Here is a 26242-nt window from a genome sequence, read left to right as displayed (position 1 = left end):
AGCAACACTGCGGGTCTGACATCCCTGCCCACTCACAGCCACTTCCCACCCCCCTCCCCGTGTGGATGAGAGATGAATCTGGGACAGGTTCTCCACAGCACGGCAAGGCTCAGCGTTTATTGAGAGCTCCTTTGTGTCCAGCAGTGCACAGCACACCCTGCATCGTCCCGTGAAGGCACAGCCCCTGCAGCCATGGTACCGGCAGTGCCCACTGCGGTGGGATGGACACGAGCACCACGAGCCTCCCAGCCCTGCACAGCTCCTTCCAGCCCCGGCTCTCAGCAGATGGCCAATGAAGAGCATCAGCGCAGCGGTGCTGAGAGCCGCAGAGCGCAGCGACACAGCAGCATACACACATTGAGCACCTGCAGCCCGCAGGGAAAGCAGTGACACAGGGCAGGGGAAAGCGCAGGGCATGGAGGGGGAAGGATGGGAACTGCAAGCCAGGAAGGAGAGCGTCATCTTCAGAGCGCAGCAGGGACGGCACAATGGAGGAGATGTCTCCTCCCGGACCGACCCCTCACTGCCTACAGGATGGTACAAAGCCTAGACAATTCCTGTGTGTCTTCCTCCAGCATTTCTCGTGTGTAACACGGAGCATCACCATTCTCCTCTACCATGGCATCAATCATGTGGATGAGCTCTGCAACCTGCCCATCCTTCACCTCTCTGGTGGCTTTGTTGCTGAAACCGATGTACCGATTTCCACACTTTGCTGCCAAACCCTTGAGATATGAGCTCCCTTCTATGAAAGCCTTCAGGGCTTCTGGATGCTCCAGCTCTTCTGCTCGGGTGAATAACAGGATGGTGTAATTCCTTCCTTCAGTATGGAAAATCTTGGTCAGCCACTCAGCCACTTCCTGCTCTTCCTTAGTGATTCAGCCCAGCTGCATCACAAACACGATGGCATGGACCCCTGCACAGAGGTTCTGAAAGGCATTCTTAATCTTTTCAACTGATGACCTACTGGATGGTACAAAACCTCCTATAGAATTTCCGCTTGTCTTCCTCCAACATTTCTCGTGTGTAACACGGAGCATCACCATTCTCCTCTACCATGGCATCAATCATGTTGATGAGCTCTGCAACCTGCCCATCCCTCGCCTCTCTGGTGGCTGTGTTGCTGAAACCAATGTACCGATTTCCACACTTTCTTGCCAGCCCCCTGAGGTATGGGTTCCCTTCTATGAAACTCTTCAGATCTTTCGGATCCTTCAGCTGTTCTGCTCGGGTGAATAACAGGATTGTGTACTTCTCTGCTTTAGTATTGACTATCTTGGTCACCCTCTCGGCCACTTCCTGCTCTTCCTGACTGATTTGGCCCAGCTGCATCACCAGGATGATGGCATGGACCCCGGCATAGACGTACTGAAGAGCATTCGTAATCCTTTCAGCTATTTTTGTTTTGGATTCCCTTGTATCGAATAGGCCAGGTGTGTCAATAACTTCCATTGGTCTTCCAGAGAAGAGGCCTTTGACTTTCTTGTACTCTTGGGTTGCTGCATGTGCTGACACCGTCAAATCAAATGCCTCCCTCCCAAGGATGGTGTTCCCTGTCGCACTCTTCCCAGTCCCTGTCTTGCCCACGAGGATGATGCTCAGCTGGGATCCTGGGGATCAAACACAGACGTGTGTGAGCCCTGCGGCGCTGGGACAGCCCCTGCTCACCACGCACCGGCTCCCAGGCAGAGGTGCCCGGGGCTGCAAGGAAAGGTGTCCCCGAGTCACCTGTGTGCCTGTGGGGATGGGATGGGATGGGGCATGGGCTGGAGCCGGCTGCCAGCAGGCACACAGGGCTCTCTCGGCCTCATCCGCCCTCATCCTCACTCTGTGTGGCTCTCAGAGCGGGGAGATGGGAGGCAGTCTCTGGATACACACGACCATGCAACAGGGGAGGCACTCACCTGTCCTGTGACATCCTGCCATTGGGGCTGCACTCACTCACACTCACACGGGAAGCCTGGAATAAGAGATATTTTATGTGAGAGCAGCACAAACCTCCCCTGCTTCCCTCCCTGTGCTAATGAAGGCTATACAGACGATCTCTGGGGACTCAGGTCAGTCCCACAGCCGTGTGTGCATGGAGAAAGCCCAGTGTCATCAGAATTACCCATCTCCCCTGACTTTCCCTTTTTCTTTGGAAAGAAATATTGGCTGGCCCTTATCCATGGAAATCAGAACCCACTCCTTGAAAGCAGATTCTGCATCCTTGGAATTTCTTCCCGTAGTGGCAGCAGAGCTGCAGACAACTCACCAAACAGCGCTGCGCTGTGTCCCCAGGTCTGCCTGCTGCACTCGTGCTGTTCCTGCTCTTCTCCTGCACAGCAGTGCCGGGGCTGGAACCGCTGTGCAGCTCAGCAGCGCTCTTATAGGCAGCGTCAGGAGGAGGGCAGTGCTGGGATCGCAGATAGCGCTGCTCCACAAACAGCCCCGTGCAAAGTGCTGCAGGAGCCGCTGTGCTGAGCCACTGCTGGGCGAGTGCAGAAACTGCGCAGCCATCAGCAAACGGAGCCGGGGGGCACAGATCTCCTTGGGATGAGGAGATGGGGTTCAGTGTGAGGGGGGACTTCTGCCCATGGCTGTCCTTCCAAGCGGGGCTGCGTCAGGCTGTGGGGTGGAGACGGTGAAATATCCAGGGAGACTTTTTGTCCCTGGGAACGATGCGGAAGGGATCGGGAGTGCAGGCGGTGTTGTCCTCTGTCCTCCCAGCTGGGGACGGGGAGCCGGGAAGGAGGAGGAGATGGGAGCAGGGGAAGGAGTGCAGTGCGTGGGTGAGGCCGCGCTCGGGGCTGTGGGCGCTCTGAGCCGGGACAGACTTTGAGGAGAGCGGGATGGGGACAGTGATGGCACAGCGCTGAGCAGGGGGTGCTGAGGGACAGAGAAGGGCCCCGCGGGGGACTCTGCCAGCTTAGGGAGCGGCGGGGAAAGCCACAGTTACCCAGAGGAGTTGGGGAGGGCTCCTCTCGGAAGGGGATACCAAAGCGATACATCCATTCCGTCTGCCTGTGGCCTCAGGTTGCGCCAGGGGAGGGCCAGGTTGGATCCTCTCCAAAAAAGTGGCCACGTGCTGCCCTGTGGGAGCCCCCGAGCCAAGAGAGCACGCTATCACCAACAGACACGCAGGGTGAGGCCGAAGGCTGCACAGAAACCCGTTCCTGTAAACACACCGCGTTCCGGGCACTGCAGAGAACAAAACTGAGGGCGCAGGGAGACAGAGAGCCTCAGCTCTGCACCACGGGCAGCAGCTCCCCCAGCGCCATGCCCTGCAGCCCCCGATCACCCCCTCCTCACCAGGCTGTGTGTCCCGGCCCCCATTACCCCCACCCCTGCCCGGGGCTGTGCTGAGGAAGAAGAGCTGAGGGAGAGCTGCCAGAGCCCCACATGTGGAGTGTCACAGGAGGAGGTGCAGAGCTGGCATGGAGAGAAGGAGCTGTTTGTTTCCACTGCATACAGGAGAGCTCTTGTGCATCCTCATTGTTCCCTGTACATCACAGCCCCATCCGACGGCCCCACTCCTCCTCCTCTCTGGACCCAGGGCTGCTGGGGCACAGCTGGGAGCAGCTCTACAGATGGGCCCTGAGTGCTGCTGCGCTCTGAGGGGAACGGGAGCAGCTGTGCCCTTTGGGCAAAGGCTGAGGGTGTCCGGGCTGCGCTGGGATGGCACTGCCAGCAGTGGAACGAGTGGGATCTGCCCTCTGCTCAGCAATGGTGCGGCTGCACAGACAGCACTGCGGGCAGCTCTGGGCCCCCCGCACAGGAGAGCCCGGGACACACTGGGGAGAGTGCAGCACAGGGCCACCGAGCTGCTGCAGCGCCTGGGGCGGCTCTGCTGGAAGGACTGAGGTCACGGAACCTCCTCTTCTCTGCTCCTGGACTGGGGAAGTGTGGATGGACGGCTGACCCAGAGCGGTGATGTTTATCTCCCCCTGGGTCACTGCAAGCAAAACAGCTGCTATGGACCACTGTCTCACACAGAACAACGACGGGAGTAGGCAAAAGGAATGCGGAGCTGCCATAGAGACCGCTGTGCCGGGTGCCGTGAGACAAGCTGCAAGCAACTGCCAGTCATGAGAAGCGTGCCTTGTGTACTTAGCATGTTATTTGTACCGCTCTATATAAGCGACTGCGTGCAGTTATTACACGGCTTGGCTGCTAGAAACCACAACGGTGTGTGGCCTCGTCCACGCCGCGCCTCGGCTGAATATTGCTCTCCAGAGGACTCTGAACAGTCACTCGGTGACAAGTGGTGCCCAAACGGGGACTTTGGAGTAAGAACCATCAGAAAAGGACCTTGGAGTAAGAGGGAGACGAGGCAGCGGTCGCAGATGGATGGCACCGGACAAGCAACAGTGCTGTAAGTGTCACGGTAGCTGGAAGCGGGGTCCCTCCCTGCCCTCTGCCCCCACGATAGAGTGGGAAGCTACAGAGAAACCGCTCCTAACTATCCTCTCTAAGAAAGGGGAGCAAGTGTCTCCTAAAGGCCCGTCGGAGCTGGTAAAATGGGCTCGATGACTTGAATACCTCATGGAGGTGGCACTGATGTTCGGTGCTTCAGAATGGCGTGATATAGGAGATCATACGTGGGACTGTGTGATATCTGGGGGGAAGGACGAGGAGTTGCTGAAGCCTCTGGGACCGGTGTGGCGTGCTGCTGCCAACACCTTAAAGGCCATACGAGCCCCCGCTGTACGGCCACCCGCAGCCTCCCCTGGCCCGAGCCGCCTCCACCCGGTGCTCTCCATGGCAGTGCAGGGCTTCCAGGGCTACACTGAGAAGCACTGCCCTACACCGTAATGCCCATTGAGCTGCAGAAGCTGGCGTGGGGCAGCCTCCTGGGGGGGGGGGGCCTCAGCAGACCCCGCTGCGCCTCATCGATGCCAACAGCTCTCTGCCCCGGCTCTACAGCGGCTTCTACACAGTCTGGGATGCTCCACTGAACTGATTGCTGGATGAAATGTCTCGCTGCCTTGGGATCCCCAGGAACCGTAACTTATGGGGTCGCAGGCGATAGGGAACACGTCACAGAATTGGACCCAGACCTGCTTTGTATTCAGTAATACCCAGCAGGGCCTAAATCCTTATAAAGGGCTGAATTGGACCTCTTGCACTACTGTATCTAGCCGTGGCAAATTTACTTACGGGATGCTGGTGATTACTGTGGCACCAATACATCAAGAAGACAGGTTTGGCTGCCTATGGCGCAGCTGCAAATGGTAACAACTCGACTATATGGTGCAATGGCTCTGCGAAGGCATTGCCTCCGGTCATCTTTTTGGTCTGTGGAGACAGAGCGTGGCAGGGCATCCCCAGCCAGGAGACAGGTGGACCCCGTTCCTTAGGAAAATCAACTCTGTTTGCTCCTACCTTTGAGCAGCTTTGAATCATTACTCTCTAACCGCTCTGACCGCATGAAGCGTGCTCTGCTAACCCCTGAATGTGAGGATCCCACGGAGCTTTTCTCGCTTGCTGCAAGGGTTGCACTCTCCTTTCTCAAACAGCTTCTGCTTGATCAGAACAGCTTACGGCATGCCTTGCTACAGAATCGCACTGCCATAGATATTCTGTTATTAGCTCAAGGTCGCGGGGTGGCTGAGTGGCCTCGTCAAGGAGGGCCTTCGTCTCCTGATGTTGCTGGCGGTGGGAATCCTCATAGTTTGCTCTGTTACTGCTGTTGTTAAGAAAATGCTCTCAAAGGTTACCTCGGCTGTTTTGTTTGTGCAAGAAAAGAGCGGGGGAAGTGTGGATGGACGGCTGACCCAGGGAGGTGATGGTGCTCTCCAGGGGACTCGGACAAGTGGCTCGGCGACAGAGAAGGACATTGATGGGAGTGGGAGGGCCCTACTGATGAACACCCAGCCTCACCGCTGCTGCAGCCCCCAGTGGTGTGGAACTTTCTGGAAAATAAGCGGAAAACCGATTGGAGGAGGCAGACAGCTCTGTGTTCCCACATTCTCTGCCGCTATTCACTACTCACAGTGCCTGGCAGCACAGCCCTCCGGCCAGACCCCCCCGAGCCTCCAAGCCCATCCCCGCAGAGCAGCTGCACCTCACGCTGCTGAGATCGAAGGGGAGGGGAGAAATCAGACACCCGGGCGGCGCTGCCCAGACAGAGCGAGTGATAAACCTTAGGATCGTGGAATGGCTCGGGATGGCTGGGAGCTTAAAGCCCGGTGGTGGGAGGCTCTTCCTGAGGGCAGAGGGCTTTGGCACGGCTTCTCGCCAGGCTCCGGTGGCCACGGGACGCTGCGCAGCCGGGGGACGCGGCGCGGGGCGGTGAGCTTCGAGCGCGGCGAAGAGTTCGGAGAGCGCGACGCGGGCGTGGAGCTGCAGCCGAGCTCGCGTGAGGCTGCTCCGGGGCAGCTCCGGGGATTTTCTCGCGCGTCCCTTCGCTGGGGCGGCAGCACACCCTGCCGGCAGACCCGCTCCCCTCCTTCGCTTTCGCTTTTTAATCGTTTCCAGCTCAGAAAAAAAAAAAAAAAAAACAAAAAACAGCGAGTGGAGCGTTAAGGGCGCGCGGTCCCCGAGGTTCACCCACCCGCCGAGGCTCCGGGGGGGCTCCCGTACACCGCAGCCCCCGGAGCGCGGCCCCTCTCCGCGGGCAGCTCGCGGGCACGGAGGGTCCCTTCGCGCGGCGGGGGTGGGACGCGCCGCGGGGTCCCCATCCCCATCCCGGGCGGTGAAGGTCGGGTCGGATGTGGCGTCGGGCCGTGGGACGGAGGTGTGCGCTCGGAGGGCTCTGCGCCCCCCGCTCGGGGCCGGTACGGCACGCGCCGCTCAGAGCGCCGCACGGAGGGCGCCGTCCCTCGGCCGCGCTCCACGCGCTCCGCCGTGAGCGCACGACAGCTCCGCGGCACCGCCGCCGCCGCGCGGCTCCGTCCTGCCGCAACCGCGCCCCGCTCCGTCCGTGCGCTCCCCCTACTCGCACTTGGAGAGCGGCAGCTGCGTCTGCGTGCGGGGCACGAGCAGCGGGGGCGCGGGGAGGCAGGGGCGGCAGCAGGACAGGACCCTCTCCCCGGCGTGCGCGCCCTGGTGCGCGCTCAGCTCCTTCCTGTGCCCGAAGACCTGGCCGCACTCGGTGCACGGGTAGACGCGCTGCACCGTGTGCGTCAGGCGGTGCGTCCGCAGGTTGCCTTTGTACTTGAAGCTCTTCCCACACTCGGCGCAGGCGAAGGGCCGCTCCCCCGTGTGGATGCGCGTGTGCTTCATCAGCGTCGTCTTCAGGTTGAAGCTCTTCCCGCACTCGGCGCAGACGAAGGGCCGCTCCCCCGTGTGGATGCGCTGGTGGGTGATGAGCGTGCCCTTGCGGTTGAAGCTCTTCCCACACTCGGTGCAGGCGAAGGGCTTCTCGCCGGTGTGGATGCGCCGGTGTTTGATCAGCTCGCCGTTGTGGCTGAAGCTCTTCCCGCAGTCGGCGCAGGCGAAGGGCCGCTCGCCGGTGTGGATGCGGTGGTGCCGCGTCAGGTCGCCGTTGCGGCTGAAGCTCTTCCCGCACTGGGAGCAGCCGAAGGGCCGCTCGCCCACGTGGATCTTCTGGTGCAGGATGAAGGTTTTCTTGGCACAGAAGCCCTTCCCGCACTCGGCGCAGACGAAGGGCCGCTCGCCGCGGTGGATCTTCTGGTGCGTGACGAAGTTGGCCTTGCGGTTGAAGCTCTTCCCGCAGTCGCCGCAGGAGAAGGGCTTCTCCCCGGTGTGGATGCGTTGGTGCAGCACGAAGGTCTGCTTGGAGCAGAAGCTCTTCCCGCAGACGGTGCACTCGAAGGGCTTCTCGCCCGTGTGGGTGCGTTGGTGCCGCATCAGGTCGCCCTTCTGGCTGAAACTCTTCCCGCAGACCCCGCACGCGAACGGCCTCTCCCCGGTGTGCACACGCAGGTGGGTGATGAGGTTCCCTCGGTGCTGGAAGCTCTTCCCACACTCACCGCAGCCGAAGGGACGTTCGGTGCCGCGGGGCCGCCGGGCCGGCTCGGCATTGGGGGACGTGGCGGGTCGGGGCCCAGCGGTGCTCGCCGGAGGGACAGGCACTGTGCCCGTGCCCACGTGGATGATGCGGTGCGCAGGCACTGCCTGCAGGGCTCTCTCTGGTTCCACATCCTCCAGCTCCTCCTTGGGACGCTTCTCGCCGTCTGCCCACAGAAGGGAGCGCTGTGTGTCATTGGTATGGCATAGAGCCCCCCGGGCACTGAGCTGCAGCCACACTGCAGGGCAGCCCAGCACATCACTGCCGGGCCCAGAGCCCCCCATCCCCATGCTGCCCCACAGGGCACAGCTGCACTCACCCGGAGCTCCTTTGTCACCCGGGCCCTGGGGACACACAGCACACGCCACCTCCTCCGGCTCCACCTTCACAATGACTTCAGGCTTGGCGTCGCCTGCAAGGGCAGAGAGTGGGGCTGTGCCAGCTTGAGTGGAGCAGGCTGTGCCCTGTGTGACCCCCAGGGGTTCCATCATCCCCAGGGTGCCGGCCCAGAGCAGTGTGCCGCCACCCCCAGGACGGCGTCACCATCCCCAGGGTGCCCACAGGGCTGTGGGCACGTGCAGGAACCCCATAACACGGCCCCAGGCACCATGGGCACCCAGCCCTGCTCACCAGCAGTGGAGTCGGGGGGGTCCTCCTCCTCCTGGTAGCAGCGGTCGCTGTATGAGTCGTCCTCAGGCTCTGCTTTGACCACCACCTCCATTTTTACTCCTATGGAAGGAAAGATGCAGTGGCGCTCATCCACGTCCCCATGGAACACCTCACAGCCCATGGGATGGCACTTTGTCCCCAAGCAGCTGGCGGGTCTCGCCCAGCACCCGGTTCTGCCCAGTAGCCTGCTGTGGTCACTTACTGGTACTGGGAACACTGGGGACAATGGGGACACTGGCCCTTGCCGCCACATCCTGCAGGTACCCAATGTAGGACTCATCCTCCGGCTCCATTTTCACCACAATCTCATGTTTCACACCAGCCCAGTTCTTTTCTGGGGAAGAGAAAGCCACTTTTGGGTTCCTTGCGTGACAACTATGCTGGGCACCGGGGGATGAGCCCCCACCCGAGGGTCCTGCAGCTCACCTGTGCCGTGGGGGCTGGGGACTGCCCTGTGCCTCCCATCCTGGGGGTCCTCCCCTGGCTCCATTGCGGAGTCTCAGGGTGGCAGCAAGAAATCTCACCCAAGGAATCTTCTCCACCTGGGCCCTGGGAATGTCTGCAACAATAGCCCGGGCACAAGCAGCTGGGTTCTGGGCAGTGGGCACAACAGGACTCTGGATATCTCAGGGATGGTCCTTTTCCCATACTGATCACAATTCCCCTCTTTCCATCCCATCCCCATCACATCCAACCCCATCCCAGCCCCAGCCCCATCCCCTTCTCCATCCCCATCCCATCTCATCCCATCCCCATCCCATTCCCATCCCCATCCCATCCCATCCCATCCCATCCCATCCCATCCCCACCCCCATCCCATCCCATCCCATCCCCACCCCCATTCCATCCCATCCCATCCCATCCCATCCCATCCCCACCCCCATCCCATCCCATCCCCACCCCCATCCCATCCCATCCCATCCCATCCCATCCCATCCCATCCCATCCCATCCCATCCCCATCCCCATCCCATCCTCTGGCATGGGATACCCAGAGCAGCCCCAGCCCTGGAGGTGCCCGAGGCTGTGGGGGGGCCCTGGGCAGCCTGAGCGGGTGGGGGGCACACAGCGCAGGGCGGGGGTGGGGCTGTGGGGTCCCTTCCAACCCAACCATTCCATGATTTCTTCAATTCTACCCTCCCGTCCGCCCCCTTTGGGGCACACCCAGAACTCACAGGGGGTGGATGGGGGGGAGGGCGGCACTTTTATTTGGGTCCGTGCTTTAGGGCGGGGGGTCCTATTTCTGGGAGGAGTGACAGCCGTACACCAACCCCGCACCCCCCGCACCGCACCGCTCTCCCCCGCCCCGTCGCCTCCCCCTCCTCCGCTGCCCCCCCGCACTGGGACCCCCCCCTCGTTCCCGACCACCCCCCCCCGAGCTCTCACCGGTGCCGCTCGCGGGGCGGCCGCGGGGCACCGCCGACGGCCGCGGGGTGCGGGAGCGCAGACAAAGGCTGCCCGGTGCGTGCCGGGAGCTGTAGTCCGCCCGCAGCGCCCCGCCCGCAGCGCCCGGTGCGGGATGCGGGGACAGCACAGGGCACGGGGAGGACGGGGGATGCCGGGGGGGCGCGGGGCAAAGAGGGGATAAAGGGCACGGGGGGGCACGAGGAGGGGACCGGGGAAGGGATGTCCCGTCCCTGTCTCTGTAGGGCTCTCCAAGCCGGGCATCCCGTGGCCACCGCACCCCGCTTTGCACGTCTCCAAAAGGGTCGTCCTGAGCCACAGAATGGCCCCAAAAATGAAGGGGTTTCAGCAGACCCCCATACTGGGGGGTGAGCGGGTGGGGGGGGCTGAGCGCACAGGTGTGGGGCAGGCAGGAGCCCACCAACATCTGCCTTCACCCCACAGCACACAGCACCACGCAGCAGGGGTGTCCAACGCCATGGGGTTTGGACAGAAAAAGGGCCGTGGGGGCAGATGGGGTGGGCACTGCTGCAGAGGGTCCTTTGGGGGTCCCACAGTGTCCTTGCGGGGGTCCCATGGGGTTCTTCAGGGGATCCCACAAGATTCTTTGGGGGATCCCACAGTGTCCTTTGAATGATCCAATAGGGTCCTTCAGGAGAACTCAAAATAACCTTTGGGGGATCCCATGAAATTCTTTGGGGGATCCCACAGAGTCCTTTGGGGCACCTCATAAACTCCTTCAAGGGGTCTCATGGGGTCTTTTGGGGGATCCCATAAGTTCTTTCAAGAAGTCTCATTGGGTCCTCTGGAGGATCCAATAGGGTCCTTCAGGAGAACTCAAAATGTCCTTTGGGGGATCCCACAGTGTCCTTTGGAGGATCCAATTGGGTCCTTCAGAACTCCAAATGTCCTTTGGGGGATCCCATGAGATTCTTTGGAGGATCCCACAATGTCCTTTGTGGGTCCCATCAGGTCCTTTGGGGGATCCCACAGAGTCCTTCAAGAAGTCTCATTGGGTCCTCTAGAGGATCTAATGGGGTCCTTCAGGAGAATTCCAAATGTCTTTTGGGGGATCCCATGAAATTCTTTGGGGGATCCCACAATGCCCTTTGGAGGATCCAATCGGGTCCTTCAGGAGAACTCCAAATGTCCTACAAAGTCCTTTGGGGGATCTCATTGAGTCCTTTAAGGAGTCTCCTTGGGTCCTCTGGGGGATCCCATAGGCCCTTTGGGGTCAGGGCTGCCCACCCCCCACACCGAGGCCGCCGCCGTCGCCGTGGCCGCGCAGATGCAGGCGCAGTTTGCTCTTGGAGCTGAAGCCGAGGCGGCACTGCGCGCAGGCGAAGGTCCTGCAGCGGCGGTGCAGCCGGCGGTGCGTGGTGAGGCTGGCCTTGTTGCAGAAGGCTTTGTCGCACTGCGTGCAGGCGTAGGGCCGCTCACCCGTGTGCACACGTTGGTGCAGCAGCAGATTCCCGCTGCGGCTGAACGCCCGGCCGCACTGCTGGCATTTGTGGCGGCGCTCGGGCGCGTGGCTGCGCAGGTGCAGCTGCAGGCTCTCCTTCCAGGAGAAGCGGCGCTCGCAGCGCCCGCAGGCGAAGGGCCGCTCCTCGCCGTGCTGCGCGCCGTGCCGGATGAGGCTGAGCTCGGCCTCCAAGCGCCGCCCGCACTCGGGGGACAGCCGTGGCGCTGCGGCCTTCTGCCCTTCGCCGTGCGCCCGCGGGTCGCGCTGGTGGCGGTGCCGCAGCAGGTCGCCCTTCAGGCAGAAGCTGTGGCCGCATTCGCTGCAGGGGTGCCGCTGTGGGCCCCGCTGCTTCTTGTGTGCCAGGAGGTTGCGGTGGTGCCGGAACACTTTGCCGCACGCCGTGCACTCGTGGCCGGGGCGTCGGGTCCCCGTGCTCTGCCCGGTGTGCGCTCAGCGCCGCCGCGTCCTCGAAGCTCTGCCCGCAGACCCTGCAGATCTGCGGCCCCGCAGCCCCCGCCGGACCCCACCCGCCCCAGGCAGGGCGCAGCGGGGGGCACCCCGGCTCCGGCGGCACACGGTGGCCCTGGATGGAGTCCCCCGGTGTGCCGTCATCCCAGGGGGCTGCAGGGAGCGGAGGCGCTGGGTCAGGGCCACATCCCCATGGGATGCCACCAGTTGGCACACAGCAGGGGGGCTCCTGCAGGACCCCCTCTTGTACACGGCTGTGGGACGGCTCATGGCACGGCTCATGGCATGGATCATGACACAGCTCATGACATGTCTCATGGCTCAGCTCATGGCTCAGCTCATGGCACAGCTCCTGGCACGGCTCATGGCACGGCTCATGGCACGGCTCATGGCACGGCTCAGGACTCACATCCACTGTGTGCCCAACCCCCCCCCCAGTCCCCATCCTGTTGCCCCCAGCTCTGCCCCATCACTCTCACCGCCGCCCGGGGAGTCCAGCGTCCCTCTGTCCCCTCCATGCGATGCCTCCCTGGGATCCATTCCGTGGACAATGGGGGATTTGGTGTCGAGGGAGTCTGGGGAAGTGAGAGTCCTCAGCACCCCCCGGAGACACCACAGGGGCATCACCATCACTTGTCCCCCAGATCTGCCCTCAGAGATGTCACTGAGACCCCGGGGATGTGCCCTGGGGGTGTCACCGTCACCGAGGTGCCCATGAGGTGCCAGCTGGGGACTGCAGTGCCATGGGGCTGCCTTGTGCCGGGTGCTGCTGTGCCACCCCCAGTCATGGCAGCAAACTGGGATGCAGTGTGAGCAGGGGTGCACCTGGGGCCGGGGGCGCTGGGGGGGCTGCGCAGCACTGCTCCTTACCCAGACACGCCACCAGGTCGTAGTTATCCATCATCACCTCCTGGTACAGCTCCCGCTGCCACCGCGCCAGCAGCAGCCACTCCTCGGCAGAGAAATACACAGCCACGTCCTCAAATGCCACCACCACCTTTGGGGGAGTGGGGGGGCTGAGGGCATGGCTGGCACCGGGACCCCCCTGTGACCAGAGCCCTCCCCAGGCCTGGGGTGTGAGGAGCTGTGGGTGCCGGGATGGGGTGGGGGTGTTGGGATGGGGTGGGGGTACTGGGATGGGATGGGGATACCAGGGTGGGGTGGGGGTACCGGGATGGGGTGTGGGTATTGGGATGGGGGTGGGGGGTGGGAACCAGGATGGGGGTGTGGGTACCACAATGGGGTGTGGGTATCAGGATGGAGCACAGGTACCGGGATGGGGTGTGGGTACCGGGATGGGATGGGGGTACCGGAACAGGGGGTGAGGGTAACAGGATGGGGGTGTGGGTATTGGGATGGGGTGTGGGTGCCAGGATGGGGTGGGGGTATTGGGGTGGGGTTACTGGAGTGGAGGGTGGGCATTGGGATGGGGCGAGAGTACCACGAAGGGGTGTGGGTATCGGGATGGGGTACAGGTAGTGGGATGGTGTGCAGGTATCAGGATGGAGGGGGGAGGGGGGGAAGGGGAGGGCGTGGGTACTGCGATCGGTGGGGGTACTGGGATGGGCTACGGGTACTGGCGTGGGGTGTGGGTATTGGGATGGGCTGTGGGGGCCGGGATGGGGGTGTAGGTATCGGGATGCGGTGAGCGTATTGGGATCGGGTGCGGGTACCGGGATGGTAGCGCGTGTTTGAGGCCTCACCCTCTGCATCGCTGCCGGCGCTGGGGGGGCGGCACCGGTGCGATGACGGCGGAGCCACAGCCGGGGTGGGCCCGGAAGGTGACGGTGGGGGCGGGACGGGACGGGACGGGACGGGGCGGAGCGGAGCGGAGCATCGCGGGGGCGGCGGCGCTCGGATGCATCGGCTGTGCGCGATGGCTGCGGAGCTCAGGCGGTCCCGACCCAGCAGTGCTGGGAGAACCGAACCGCCGGGCGCTGTGTGCCCGCTGAGGGGCGGCAGATGGGAAACCGTTGCACGGGGTGTCCTTTTTGGGGGTGCAGCTGTATTGGGGTATCCGGGTTGTTGGAATCTCGGGTTATTGGTGGGCGAGGTTATCAGCGCGCCATTGTGGGGGCGCCCAACTGTCGGGGTGCCCCGGGGCTGTTGGGGTGCCCAGTTATTGGGGTCAGAACTATTGGGGTACATTGGCCAGAGGAGACAGGCCAAAACGAGCGCGCCTCCTTTGGTGAGTGTGGAAGGAGAGCTGGCTTCAGACAGGGAGAAGGCTGAGGTACCGAATGAGCTCTTTGCCTCGGTCCTCACTGACAGCCAGGATTCGCACATCCCTGAGCCCTGCATCCCTACACCTCCGGGTGGTGGAGGAAATCCCCACTGTAAGGGCACAGCAAGACTGACACCGCCTCATGAGGCTGAATGCACACAGCTCTATGGGGCCGCAGTTCGCTGATGGCACCCAGCAGAGCGCTGCGGCTGAAATCATGGAAGGAAGGGAAACATTCAGGGGGAGCTCAACAGACCCGAAAGGTGGGCCCGGGTGAACCCAATGAGGTTCAGCAGAGCAAAGCGCAAGGTTTGGCACTTGGGATGGGGGAATCCCAGGCATTTATACAGCCTGGGAGAAGAGCTCCGTGAGAGCAGCCCTGCAGAGAAGGACCTGGGGGTCCTGGTGGGTGAAACACTGACCGTGAGCAGCAGTGCGCTCCTGCAGCTCAAAAAGCCAATGGGATCCTGGGCTCCATCAGCAGAGGGGTGGCCAGCAGGGACAGGGAGGGGATTGTCCCTCTCTGCTCTGCCCTTATGGGGCCCCATCTGCAGTACTGCCTCCAGGTGTGGGTCCCCCAATACAGGAAAGGCAGGGAGCTGTTGGAGAGGGTCCAGAGGAGGACACAGAGATGCTCAGAGGGCTGCAGCACCTCCGCTACAAAGACAGGCTGAGGGAGCTGGGCTTGTTCAGCCTGGAGAAGAGAAGGCTGCGGGGTGACCTCATTGCAGCCTTCCAGGACCTACAGGGAGCCTCCAAACAGGAGGGGAGGCAACTCTTGGAAAGGGGAGATAACAGCAGGACGAGGGGAAGTGGTTGGAAGTTGAAGGAGGGCAGATTGAGGTTGGATGTGCGGGGGAAGTTCTTTGCTATGAGAGTGGGGAGGTGCTGGAACAGCTGCCCAGAGAGGCTGTGGATGCCCCGTCCATCCGTGGAGTTGTTGAAGTCCAGGTTGGATGGGGCCCTGGGCAGCCTGGGCTGGTATGAAATGGGGAGGTTGGTGGCCCTGTGTGTGGTAGAGGGGTTGGAGCTTCATGATCCTTGAGGTCCCTTCCAACCCAACCATTCTGTGATTCTGTGGGGTGCCCAGTTATTGGGGTGCCCTGTTATTGGGGTGCCAGCTGCTGGGGTGCCCAGTTGTTGGCATCAGAGGCTCTTGGGGTGCCCGGTTATTGGCATGTCCAGTTATTGGGGTGTGAAGTTACTGGGTGCTGGGCTGTTGTGGTGCACCACTTTATGAGGTGCTGTCGGGTTATCAGTTTATTTATGGCCTGTACCCAGTTACTGGGGTGCCCCATGATTGTAGTTCCAGATTATTGAGGCCCTTGGTTATTGAGGACCCCAGGAAATCGAGGTGCCCATGTTACTGGGGAGCTTGGTTATTGGGGAACCCAGTTAATGGGGTGCTTAGTTATTGGGATGCTTGGCTGTTGGTATGCCAGGCTGTTTGTGTGCCTAATTATGGAGGCAGCCGGCTTATTGGGGTGCGCAGTTATTGGGGCAATGAGGGGGGGTAATGGGCACGCAGTTGGGCAGGTGCTCCTGGGGTGTAATGGGGCGACAGCAGGACATGGGCGGGGAGCAGGGATGCATTGGGGCAGGGATGTGTTGGGGCAGGAATGCATTTGGGCCTGAGTATATTGAGGCAGGAGTTCACAGGGGTTCGCAGCGGGGCATTGGGGCAGGAATGTATTGGGGTAAGAATAGATTGGGGCAGTAATGGATTGGGGCAGCAATGTGTTGGGGCAGGGAGGCATTGGGTCAGGGGTGCACTGGAGTAAGAATGTGGTGGGCAGGAATGCATTGGGGCAGGAATGCATTGGGACAGTGGTGCATTGGGGCAGGGGTGTGTTGGGGTAAGAATGCATTGGGGCAGGGATGCGTTGGAGCAGGAATGCATTGGGGCAGCGGTGGGAGGCGCAGGCAGACTGCGGATGTGGGATGGGGATGAACGGGTGCTGCAGATTTCACGCTCCCAAGCCGGGGGGTCCCACACACCTGCAGAGCTCCCGCGTCCAACGGCGCGCGTAGCAGACAGAGATAACACAGAGAGCCACATCGCGGTGCCGCGGGTGCTGAGTTAAAGCCATGCCCCAAATCCCAGCTCTGAGGGTGGAGGGAGATGAGCAGCGGCACCCGGAGGTGCTCGGAGGGGAGGGGAAGGGGGGGCCGTGATGGGGACTGCACGCTGTGCCCTGGTTTTGGTGGGAGAGGCCCATGAGGCTGCATTTGGCTTTGGGGTGGGGATGGCGGTGAGAGCGCAGCGATGTTTTGGTGCTCTCCGAGCAGCGCCGCGCGGAGCAGAGGACGGTTCTGTCCAGGAGGGCTGACAGCCCGACCGAAGGGGCGTCCGTGTGAAGGACGGTGGTCTGGGAGGAAGATGGGGGGGGGGGGGGGGGGGGGGGGAGATGCGGTCACAGCGAAGGCTTTGGTGGTTACGCAACGTGGAGCGCGGCGGGCTGTGGGGCGCCGTGAAATCCCCGGCGCGGGGAGGAGCGCTCACAGCGCAGCAGATGGGAGCAGCGCCGACACCCCCGCGCCGAGGAAATCACGCGCAGGCGGTGCGAAGGGGGGGGGGGGGGGGGGGGGGAAGGATTTTCCCAGTGTGGGAGCCAAGTGCTGATCTCTGCAGCCTGCAGCACGGTGCCGGGGGGAGGAGGGGGAGGGGGGGGGGCTCTCCTTTGACTTTTGTTGCCGCAGAGAATGGGAATTTGGGGGGAGTTTGGGGGGCGGCTGAAGCACCGGTGCTCCATCCCGAACTTCTGCGGGGAAACTCCTGCCTGGCTGTGCCCGCCTGGTGGCAGCGCGTTGGCACTGCGATGTGCCGCACGCTGCGGTGCGGTGCGATGCCAGGCTGTGCCATGCAGTGCCATGCAGTGCTGTGCCACGTGGTGCCACGCAGTGCCATGCAGTGTTGTTCCATGCAGTGTTTTCCATGCGGTGCTGTGCCATGCAGTGCTGTTCTATGCAGTGCCGTGCCATGCAGTTCCGTGTGGCACTGTGCCATGCTGTGCCACGCGGTGCCCAGCAGCACCGCCACCAGCTGGAGCGCCGGGCAGGATCCCAGCTCTCACTAAGCCCCACTGTGGGCTCACGGCCAGGGGAAGGTGATGCTGCGGGGCAGGAGCCATGCGTGCAGCCTGGCGCTGAGATGTTTGTGCATGGGCACAAACACGGTGGTGGGAGGCCGTCCTGCACCCCAGGCTGCAGCGCACCGAGGGCCGGGCAGGGGCACAGTCCATGCCTGGAGAGCACCAGAGCTGCAGCAGCAGAGGTGCTGCAATCCCTCTGCTTTTTCCCTTTATTTCACTCACAATGAGCATCCTGAGCATTGTCCCATTGGATTCACATCGCAGCCAGGCAGGAGTTGCCCCTCACACCCCGGCATCCCCCAGGTGATGCCCTGCGGTGCCACCACCGGCTCAGCCCCGACGTCACCACCGTCCCTATGCCCCTGCAGCCCCGAGCCAAGGCCCAGCCGTGCCGTGGGGAGCAGCAAACCCTTCAATGGTGTCAGGGGTGGCTTTGGGCCCCCCCCCTCCTCAGGCCCATCTGCTGCCCTACTTGCGTGCCGGCGGCCCCCGCGCTTCGCTTTCCAGGGAAAGTGATTTTCTTGACGGCCGGCAGATGTGCTGCGGCTCCTCCTGCAAAGCCGCTTCCTGCCGGCACCGTGGGCGCTGCCCGTAGGCTGTGACACGCGGCCTTCCTGGGGGGCAGGTCTGGGGCTGTGCGTTTCTGTGCTGCTGGTGAGCAGGGCAGGCCGTGCTGCACCCCAGCGGTGTTGGAAATGGAGCAGCAGAGCTTTGGGCGGCTCGCTGGGCACTGTGAGCAGCTGTGGGTCTCCCGAGGTCTCCCCTCTCAGCACGAGCACTGCGTGCTGCTGATTACGCAGAGGATGAAGTCCTTTTCTGGGCTTTTTCTGGGCCTTTTTGGGGGCTTTTTTGGGCTGCCCTACTTGCACCGTGCTGCCGGCCCCAACGTGCACAGCCCACACGTGGTGGCGGCTGCAGCACCATGCGGTGCTCCGGGTGCTGCCTGGGAAGCACGGGATGCTCTCCCCGGCCTCAGCACTCCTCTGGGCTTTGTGACACCACCAAAAAGTATGAAAAACACACACACAAAAATTGCTTTCTTCTTTCTCTGCTGCTCCAAATGAATACAGGGGGCGGGAGGACAGTCCCCAATTATAACTCTGCGGTGCGGCCAAGGCTGGGAGCACTGAGCGAATTGAGCACAGGGATGAGTGTCCATCATCCTTTTCTCAGCACCGTTATGGGGACGCGTTTCTGGGTCTGTGGCAGTGCTGCAGTGGGGGGGGGGGGGGGTGGCTGCCACGTGCCCCGCACTGCGGCTCTGCGCCCCGGCGTGCTGCAGGCACCAACACTGCTCCTTCTGCAGCCACAGCCCCAGGAGGACCGAGGCGTCTCTGTCTATGGAATCCCACCAAGCCCTCCCCACCTCACAGTTATTTGGGCCAAACCGGCCCCCACTTGCACTGTTGTGCCGGTGCTGGGGTTGGTGAGGCCCCTTCCCACCCCACAGCCCACATTCTCTGAGCCCCACGGATGTGGACACCCCATCCATCGGGCGGGATCCTCGTGCTGAGCTCACAGTGTCAATGGGGAGGAGGAGAGGGGCAGTCACGGCCACAGGGGTAGCGTGGCTGAATGCAGAACTGCTCTGCTGAGCCAGAAATGAGCGCAGGGGACTTTTGGCTGCAGGTCGCTCTTCCCTGAGTCCCACACTGCAATTAACTGTTGTGTAATTAGCCTTCCCCAAAGGACGGGGCTTCGTTGGGGCACCTTGGGGGGATGCGGGAGCACCAGCACCTGGCACTGCGTTGTGGATGGGTGGGCAGCGGGCGAGCAGAGTCCTGCACACATCCTGATGGATGGATGGATGGATGGATGGATGGATGGATGGATGGATGGATGGATGGAGGGAGGGAGGGAGGGAGGGAGGAAGGAAGGGAGGGACAGACTGATGGAAAGGCTGGAGAGACATCATGGGGCTGTTCTGCTGCTTGGGAAGGGGGGAGAGCAGAGCGTTCAGGCAGCATAGAGGAACCCTGAGAAAGGGCCCCCTCTGCCTTAGAAGGAAGCATTCCCCCAGTGAAACGCTGTGCTGGGGCCGGGGAGGCAGCAGCTCGTAAAAGAGCTGAGTGATGGAAGATTTTCTCCGAAAAGGACAGAACAGCTGGCGGAGGAGACAAGAGAGCTCATGGGCTGTTATCTGCTTTGCTATTATCTCAATGACTCCACTTACGAAATGTGGGGGGAAAAAACACGTCTGGTGCAAGAGCACGGCCAGAGCATTTGGGAACCACGGAGCAGGAGGGGGAGAACCAAACCACTCGCAGAGTGGGCAGCCCCGAAGGATCCATGGAGGAGCACAGCGTGATGCTCGGCCAGACCCTCTGAGCTGCAGGAGCACCTGGTGCACGGAGGGGATGGGGCCAAGGAGAGCTGTGTCTGACCTGCAGAGCCTGGGGACAACCAGATGGGCGCACGGTGTCCGCTGGGGGAGGTGGCCCACTCTGAACAGGGGATGTGCAGGATTTCCTGCTCACATCTCTGGTCCATTCTTTCCTCTGCTGTCCTCAGCCCTCTCCCATGCCTGGCCCCTTCCAGCCCAGAGCAGTTACTGCTGAAGCCCTGCAGGTTCCGCTGCCGGCACGGAGCTCCCAGCACACACCGATGACGCATTGCTGCCATCAGGCAGAAAACAGCCGTGGCTGAACTTTGCTGCACCACACGGCGACCTTTGGAACGGCCCCGGTGCGTCACTCAGAGGGCACGAGGTGCCCAGGAAGCTCTGATTGGAGGGAGATGGCAGCAAACATCGTGTTTTTATGTCACAAGCCAGAAATGGGCACCTTCACAAACAGATGTGGCAGCGCACGGTTTCGCAAGAAGCGGAGTGGTGGCTGCAGAACGGGGGGCTCGTGACATCAGCTACGACATAGCACTTCTTGTTACTGCAGGACCTGAGCCTGGGAGGCAGCCTGGTCTGCTGGTTGGCGACCCTGCACATAGCAGGGGGTTGAAACCAGATGAGCGTCGTGGTCCTTTTCAACCCAGGCCGTTCTGTGATTCTATGTGACAAGTGGAGGGCACTGGAGATGGGATGCAGGCGAAAGCCACAGCAGATGTTTGGGGCGACCAGAGGGAGGGCATCCTTGCGGTGCTGAGTGGGGTCCAGCAGTACTCGCAGGCAGGAGCTGGTGGGCTCCTCTCCCCCTCTTCCTCCTCCTCCTCTTCCTCTTCCAGGGGTGCTGCGCTGATGGATCCTCTCTTTTCTGGGCAGGACATCCAGAGCATCTCCTGCACGCTGATTCCCAGGGACACATCTGCAGAACACAGCAGCACTGAGGCTGTGACAACGCCTGTGCCCACTGTGCCCCATGGGGGAGGCTGCCAGCCCTGGGCTCATTGCTTCCCAAAGCTGCTGCCCAGCAGCACGGAGCACGCAGCGTGAGGAGCACCGCCCTCCGCTCCCCACGGCGTTGGGCCGCTGCTGTGCGCTGCGATAAGTTCTCCAGCTGTGTGATCGATGAATGCCCGCTGGGAAGTGTTTGCTGCAAGGCTCCTTTCGTCCCAGGCGTCCTCGTGTGGCGTCCATTTATAGAAATGGGAGATTTTATAGAAACAGAGGAAAAGTTGGAACAAATCCTCGGCGCGTCGGAGCTCGCGGTGCGGCTGCGGGCGCTGCAGGAGCTGTGCTGGCAGTGCTGCTGTGGTGCAGTGGGATTGCAGCTGCCCTCTCTGCTCCATAGATGTTAAACCATGGACAGTGCTTTCCCAGCACAGCTCTGGTCAGCCCTTCCCAGCACCACGTCCTCCTCCTCTGGGGCTCCCAACATTGGGAACTTGGCCAGACCGGCACTACATCTCCAAGGTCCCCAGCTCCAGGTCCCAGTCTCTGGTGCTCAGCTCCCAGTGCCATGTCTCAGCTCTGTGTCCCATTTCCAGGTCCTATCTCCATGTCCCATCTCCAAATCCTGTCTCTATGTCCCATCTCCATGTCCCATCTCCAAGTCCCATCTCCACGTCCCATCTCCACGTCCCACTTCATGTCCCATCTCCACATCCCATCTTCGTGTTCCATCTCCATGTCCCATCTCCACGTCCCACTTCCTGTCCCATCTCCACATCCCATCTTCCTGTCCCATCTCCACGTCCCATCTCCATGTCCCACCTCCACATCCCATTTCCAGGCCGTGTCCCCCCTACCAGCTGCACTGCTGTGACTCCAGCAGCTGCTCTCACCACCGACCATGGAGGCACAGCTCCTGAGCCCTGCAGCGCCCACCAGGATCATTCTGCAGGGCTCCGCTATGACAGGGGGAGGGCGTGGGCCAGGCCTTGGGGTGTGGGAGGTGAGACCCAAGGGAACAGTGCCACGAGGTGTCACAGAGGCATTGCCATAGTGATGTGCCATGGGGATGGGGCCAGGAGTAGCCAGGTGATGGGTGTAGCCGTGGCAGTGGGTGTTGACAGGTGATGGGTGGAGACAGGTATAGGTGTTGCCCTGGCAGTGGATGTTGCCACGAGGATGGGTGTTGGCGAGTGGTGATGGGTGTAGCCGTGCCAATGGGTTTAGTCATGGGGATGGGTGTAGCCATGGGATGGCTGTTATGGTTTTCGGGGGTTTTCCTGTCTCCTAGACCCTGTGACAGGGACTTATAAATAGGACAAAAGCTCCTGAAATGGAATCCGGTGTCTCAGGATTCAGTGGGGTCTATAGGGACACCAAGATGTGTGATCTGGGGACATGAGGACATGGAGATGAATGAGGCCATGGAGTTCAGTGGGGTTTGTCCCTGTGGGTATAGCAGGACCAGTGGGGTCTGAGGACATGGAGCCCATTGGGGTCCATGCCCATAGGGATGAGGGGCTCATTGGAGCCCATTCCTATGGAGACATGAGCGGTGCATGTGCCCCCTGGAACAGGGCTGCTGGGTGGGGGCATTGCTTCCTGACCCCCATCACGCCCCAGGACTGAGCCAGTCTGAGCCGCAGCCCCATGACCTCATCTCCACTGTGTGCCACTGAAAGGGGGGGCTGGTCCCATGGGTGGGGAACCCGAGCCCCTTGGGAAGTCCTGATTCCATCAGACTAGGGGTCTGACTGTGGGGTGGGGGTTCTGGTCCCACAGAGTGGATCTGGGCTCCATGAAGGGGATGGAGCTGCAAAGGGATGGGGATCTCAGCCTCATGGGACTGCGTGTGGGGGAGGCTAATACTTTGGGGGTCTCCATCCCCCCGGTGGGGATCCACACCACGGCCCCCTGCGCTCTCTGCAGCATCAAGAGAGAATAAAGCGGAGGTGTGATTTCTGGGGGTGGGCGCATCCACTGTGCACCCTTTGATTTGGGGGGCCCAAGGAGGGGATGGGAGAGTCGGGGCAACACCTCCAGCACCCCCCCCCATCCCCTCCCCACGCAGTGTGACCAGGACAAAGCCATGGGCATGAGTGGGACATTCCCATGCCTATCTCTGCTGTTATCTCTCCTGAACCTGGAGTTTGATCGCAGAAAGGCCATAAAGAGCACAGCTCCCGGCGGGGAGGGGGTGGGGGGTGTTGTGCCCCTCCCCATTGGCACCGCTGCTGCTGAACCCTGCAACCCCACTCCAGCCTTGACCTGCGGGGGGGTGGAGGAGCCGGGGGGGGGCGAGGCCGGGACGGGGCTGGGAACGGGGCAGAGCGGTACCCACAGGAGGTGAGTGCGGGGAGCTCGGAGGGGCTGCCCTTGGGTGCAGGGGGGGTGAGCAGTGGGTTGGGGGGCTCAGCTTGTGGGGCTTCCCCATGTCAATATTGCAGGCTTCTGTCTGCATGTTTTGGGGCAGTGGGGAGCCCCACAGGACAGCCTCGGTCCCACAGAACTGCAGCCTTGACTCCCTTTTCTTGGGCATCCCCCCCGGGCAGTTATGCACACTGTGACCCCCCCCCCCAAGCCCCGCTGCTGCTGCTGCTGCTTTCGGCTGCCCCATCCCCACGGATATCACTGCTCTGTGCAAACCACTGCTGTGTGTTGGGCACATCGCTGCTTGGGCACTGCTCTGTGACCCCAAGCACCAGACCCCTGGGGCCCCTCCACCTCCACCCCATGTGCTGCAGGAGCGCAGGGACCCCCTATGCAGGGGGCCGGGGGGTGGTGCAGCTGTGGGCACCACACTGGCCCTGCGGGGTGGGTCCTTTGCCACACAGAGCGCAGCGTAGGGCCAGCGTCGGGCCGGGGGAGGGCAATCCCAGCTCAGTGTAGCGGTGCTGGGTGGGGGTCCCAGAGGAGGTGGGGCACCGTGAGGCCAAGTGGTGCGTGACGTGGGGTTGGCGCTGGCACTGTGCTCCCATCACACCCCACCCCCAGGCTGCGTCCTCAGGTGCCCGGCACGATGCATCTGCTCCGCCTCGCCTGGGCGCTGCCCACGCTGTGCCTGCTGGTGGCCCACGCCGACCCCACGGCCGCGCCGCCGAACGGAGCCTCCATCTTTGCCGACCTGACGCCGGCAGAGCTGCGCGCGGTGCGGGATTTCCTGCGGGGCCGCCCGGAGTTGGGGCTGTCGGCGCGAAGCGGGGACACGCTGGCACAGAACACGCTATTCCTGGTGGAGCTGCTGCCCCCCACCAAGCGGGCGGCCCTCCGGCACCTGGATGGCGGCGGCCCCGCGCCCCGGCGCCAGGCACGCGCCGTCATCTTCTTCGGGGCGCAGGCGGAGCCCAACGTCACCGAGTTCGCCGTCGGGCCCCTTCCGCGGCCCCGCTCCTACCGCCCGCTGCGCTTCAAGGGCGGCCGCGCCGTGCCCTTCGCCTCGCGGCCCATGACCATGCAGGAGTACGACCTGCTGCACCACGCGCTGGCGGCGGCCACCGAGCCGCTGTACCGCCTGCTGCGAGACACCACCGGCTTCTGGTACCACAACTGCACCCAGCGCTGCCTCACCTTCTCCGACATCGCACCCCGCGGGCTGGCGCCCGGCGAGCGCCGCACGTGGCTCATCCTGCAGCGCTTCGTCGAGGGCTTTTTCCTGCACCCCGTGGGGCTGGAGCTGCTGCTGGACCACCGCGACCCCGACCCGCGGCGCTGGGCGGTGCAGAGCGTCTGGTACAACGGGCAGTACTTCTCCAGCCCGCAGGAGCTGGCCGAGCGCTACGAGCGCGGCACGCTGGCGGTGGCACAGCTGCCCGACCCCGCGGCCCCGCACCTCTTCTCCACATACATCCCGCGCGGCCGCTTCACCACCGGCACCGCCACCGACGTGCACGGGGCCAAAGTGTGCGAGCCGCAGGGCCGGCGCTACCGCCTGCGTGGCAACCAGCTGCAGTACAGTGGCTGGAGCCTGGCCTTCCGCCTGCGCTCCTCCGCCGGCCTGCAGCTCTTCGACGTGCGCTTCAACGGCGAGCGCGTGGCCTACGAGCTGAGCGTGCAGGAGGCCATCGCCTTCTACGGCGGAGACACGCCGGCCGCCATGCAGACCAAGTACCTGGACGCCGGCTGGGGCATGGGCTCCGTCACCTACGAGCTGGCGCCCGGCATCGACTGCCCCGAGGTGTCCACCTTCCTGGACGTGCACCACCTGTATGACAGTGAGGGGCCGCAGCGCTTCCGCCGTGCGCTCTGCGTCTTCGAGCTGCCCACCGGCGTCCCGCTGCGGCGGCACTTCGACAGCGACTTCCGCGGGGGGTTCCATTTCTACGCAGGGCTGGAGGGGCATGCACTCGTGCTGCGCACCACCTCCACCGTCTACAACTACGACTACATCTGGGACGTGCTGCTGTACCCCAACGGCGTGCTGGAGGCCAAGGTGCACGCCACCGGCTACATCCACGCCACCTTCTACACGCCGCGGGGCCGCCGCTACGGCAGCCGCGTGCACAGCCACGTGCTGGGCAACGTGCACACGCACCTGGTGCACTACAAGGTGGATCTGGATGTCGCAGGTGCGGCTGCGGGCGCTGGGAACGGGGCTGCTGCGCTGCACCGGGAGACCCCCGGTGCTGCTGCTGGCAGCTGACGGCCTCTCCGCTCGCAGGCACCGGCAACAGCTTTGAGACGATGGACATCAGCTTCGAGAACGTCTCCAACCCGTGGAGCCCCGGCGCGCGCGTGGTGCAGCCCTGGTTGCGCCGGCAGCCGCGCCGCACGGAGCGCCAGGCCGCCCTCCCTCTGGGCGCTCCGCTGCCCCGCTATCTGCTCTTCTCCAACCCGCGCCAGCGCAACCGCTGGGGCCACGCGCGCGCATACCGCATCCAGCACCGCTCACACGCCGGGCGCGTGCTGCCCCGCGGATGGAAGGAGGAAAAGGGCGTCGCGTGGGGCAGGTGGGGCCGGGGGGGGGCGGGGGGTGCAGAGCCCCACGCACTGCCCCAGGGCTGACGGTGTCCCCAACCCCCCGCCCCAAAGGTACCACCTGGCCGTGACGCGGCACCGCGAGAGCGAGGCGTCCAGCAGCAGCCTCTACAACCAGAACAACCCCTGGGAGCCCACTGTCGGCTTCGAGAGCTTCATCCGCAATGATGAGAGCATCGAGAACCAGGTGACGAGGGGAGGGGGCTGCCGGGGGGGGGGGGCGGGGGGGGGCTGCCGGGGTCCTGGTGCTACGTGCTGCGCTGATGGCCGCTACCCCTCTGCACAGGACCTGGTGGCCTGGGTGACGGTGGGCTTCCTGCACGTCCCGCACGCCGAGGACATCCCCAACACGGCCACCCCCGGCAACAGCGTCGGCTTCTTCCTGCGCCCCTTCAACTTCTTCGATGAGGACCCATCGGTGGCGTCGCGCAGCACTGTCATCGTGCGCCCGCAGGACCCCGACTTCACGCGCCTGGAGGTGCAGCGTTGGACCCCCGACGATGCCAGGCTCTGCATGACACCAGAGCCCTTCTCCTACAATGGCACCTACTGGCCCGTGTGAGCACCACAGGGGGGCTCACATAGTGCCCCCCGTGTCATCCTCTGATCTGTGGGGCCGCGTGCACAGGGCTCCCAGTGCTGCAATATTTCATGGTGCCCACATCAGCTGTCGTCCTATGGCTTTTGTGTCCTTGCAGGGCCGTGTGTGCCCA

At 62.9% G+C, this 26242-nt stretch overlaps 5 protein-coding genes across 11 annotated transcripts in view; 1 reads left to right on the top strand and 4 right to left on the bottom strand.

Moving 5' to 3' along the window:
* The window catches only part of GIMAP7L5 (GTPase IMAP family member 7-like 5), a 598436-nt gene extending 595413 nt beyond the window's left edge, over positions 1-3023 (bottom strand). Inside the window, exons 1-2 of the mRNA XM_025147396.3 lie at positions 2939-3023; positions 2255-2529 (exon numbers count right to left, since the gene is read on the bottom strand). Of these exons, the coding sequence (XP_025003164.2) occupies positions 2255-2529; positions 2939-2990 (327 nt within the window). The 5' untranslated portion in view covers positions 2991-3023. The remainder of the gene's footprint in view (positions 1-2254; positions 2530-2938) is intronic.
* LOC112529948 (GTPase IMAP family member 7-like) lies at positions 92-2338 on the bottom strand. The gene is made up of 3 exons (XM_040696532.2): positions 2255-2338; positions 1905-1960; positions 92-1610 (listed from the first exon to the last, which is right to left on the bottom strand). Exons 2-3 carry the CDS (start codon positions 1924-1926, stop codon positions 964-966), a joined length of 669 nt encoding a protein of 222 aa, XP_040552466.1. The 5' UTR covers positions 1927-1960; positions 2255-2338; the 3' UTR covers positions 92-963.
* A 3419-nt stretch (positions 3024-6442) lies between the features above and the next one.
* On the bottom strand, positions 6443-10148 carry LOC100858196 (zinc finger protein 585B-like). Of its 2 annotated transcripts, none has more exons than XM_040696524.1 (6): positions 10009-10148; positions 9050-9182; positions 8826-8957; positions 8585-8683; positions 8274-8366; positions 6443-8120 (listed from the first exon to the last, which is right to left on the bottom strand). In XM_040696524.1, the coding sequence occupies exons 2-6, from the start codon at positions 9111-9113 to the stop codon at positions 6916-6918; spliced, it is 1593 nt and encodes a 530-aa protein (XP_040552458.1). In that variant the 5' UTR covers positions 9114-9182; positions 10009-10148; the 3' UTR covers positions 6443-6915. The 2 variants fall into 2 exon arrangements, with proteins under 2 accessions (XP_040552458.1, XP_025003163.2); XM_025147395.2 differs by having other exon boundaries at positions 9050-9216; positions 10009-10147.
* On the bottom strand, positions 9807-13726 carry LOC121113126 (basic proline-rich protein-like). Of its 6 annotated transcripts, none has more exons than XM_040696529.2 (4): positions 13660-13726; positions 12827-12953; positions 12436-12531; positions 9807-12109 (listed from the first exon to the last, which is right to left on the bottom strand). In XM_040696529.2, exons 1-4 carry the CDS (start codon positions 13666-13668, stop codon positions 11463-11465), a joined length of 879 nt encoding a protein of 292 aa, XP_040552463.1. In that variant the 5' UTR covers positions 13669-13726; the 3' UTR covers positions 9807-11462. The 6 variants fall into 6 exon arrangements, with proteins under 6 accessions (XP_040552463.1, XP_040552465.1, XP_046783875.1 ...); XM_040696531.2 differs by having other exon boundaries at positions 12827-12908; XM_046927919.1 differs by having other exon boundaries at positions 12827-12905.
* Positions 13727-21780: 8054 nt separating this feature from the next.
* AOC1 (amine oxidase, copper containing 1) lies at positions 21781-26195 on the top strand. The gene is made up of 5 exons (XM_015281153.4): positions 21781-22901; positions 23550-25120; positions 25213-25501; positions 25584-25716; positions 25816-26195. The coding sequence occupies exons 1-5, from the start codon at positions 22645-22647 to the stop codon at positions 26089-26091; spliced, it is 2526 nt and encodes an 841-aa protein (XP_015136639.3). The 5' UTR covers positions 21781-22644; the 3' UTR covers positions 26092-26195.
* The last annotated feature ends 47 nt before the right edge of the window (positions 26196-26242 follow it).

This window comes from Gallus gallus, chromosome 2 (assembly GCF_016699485.2).
Source record: "Gallus gallus isolate bGalGal1 chromosome 2, bGalGal1.mat.broiler.GRCg7b, whole genome shotgun sequence".
NCBI lineage: Eukaryota > Metazoa > Chordata > Aves > Galliformes > Phasianidae > Gallus > Gallus gallus.
Note: the sequence above shows the minus strand (reverse complement) of the source record. Positions and strands in the feature narration are given on the sequence as shown.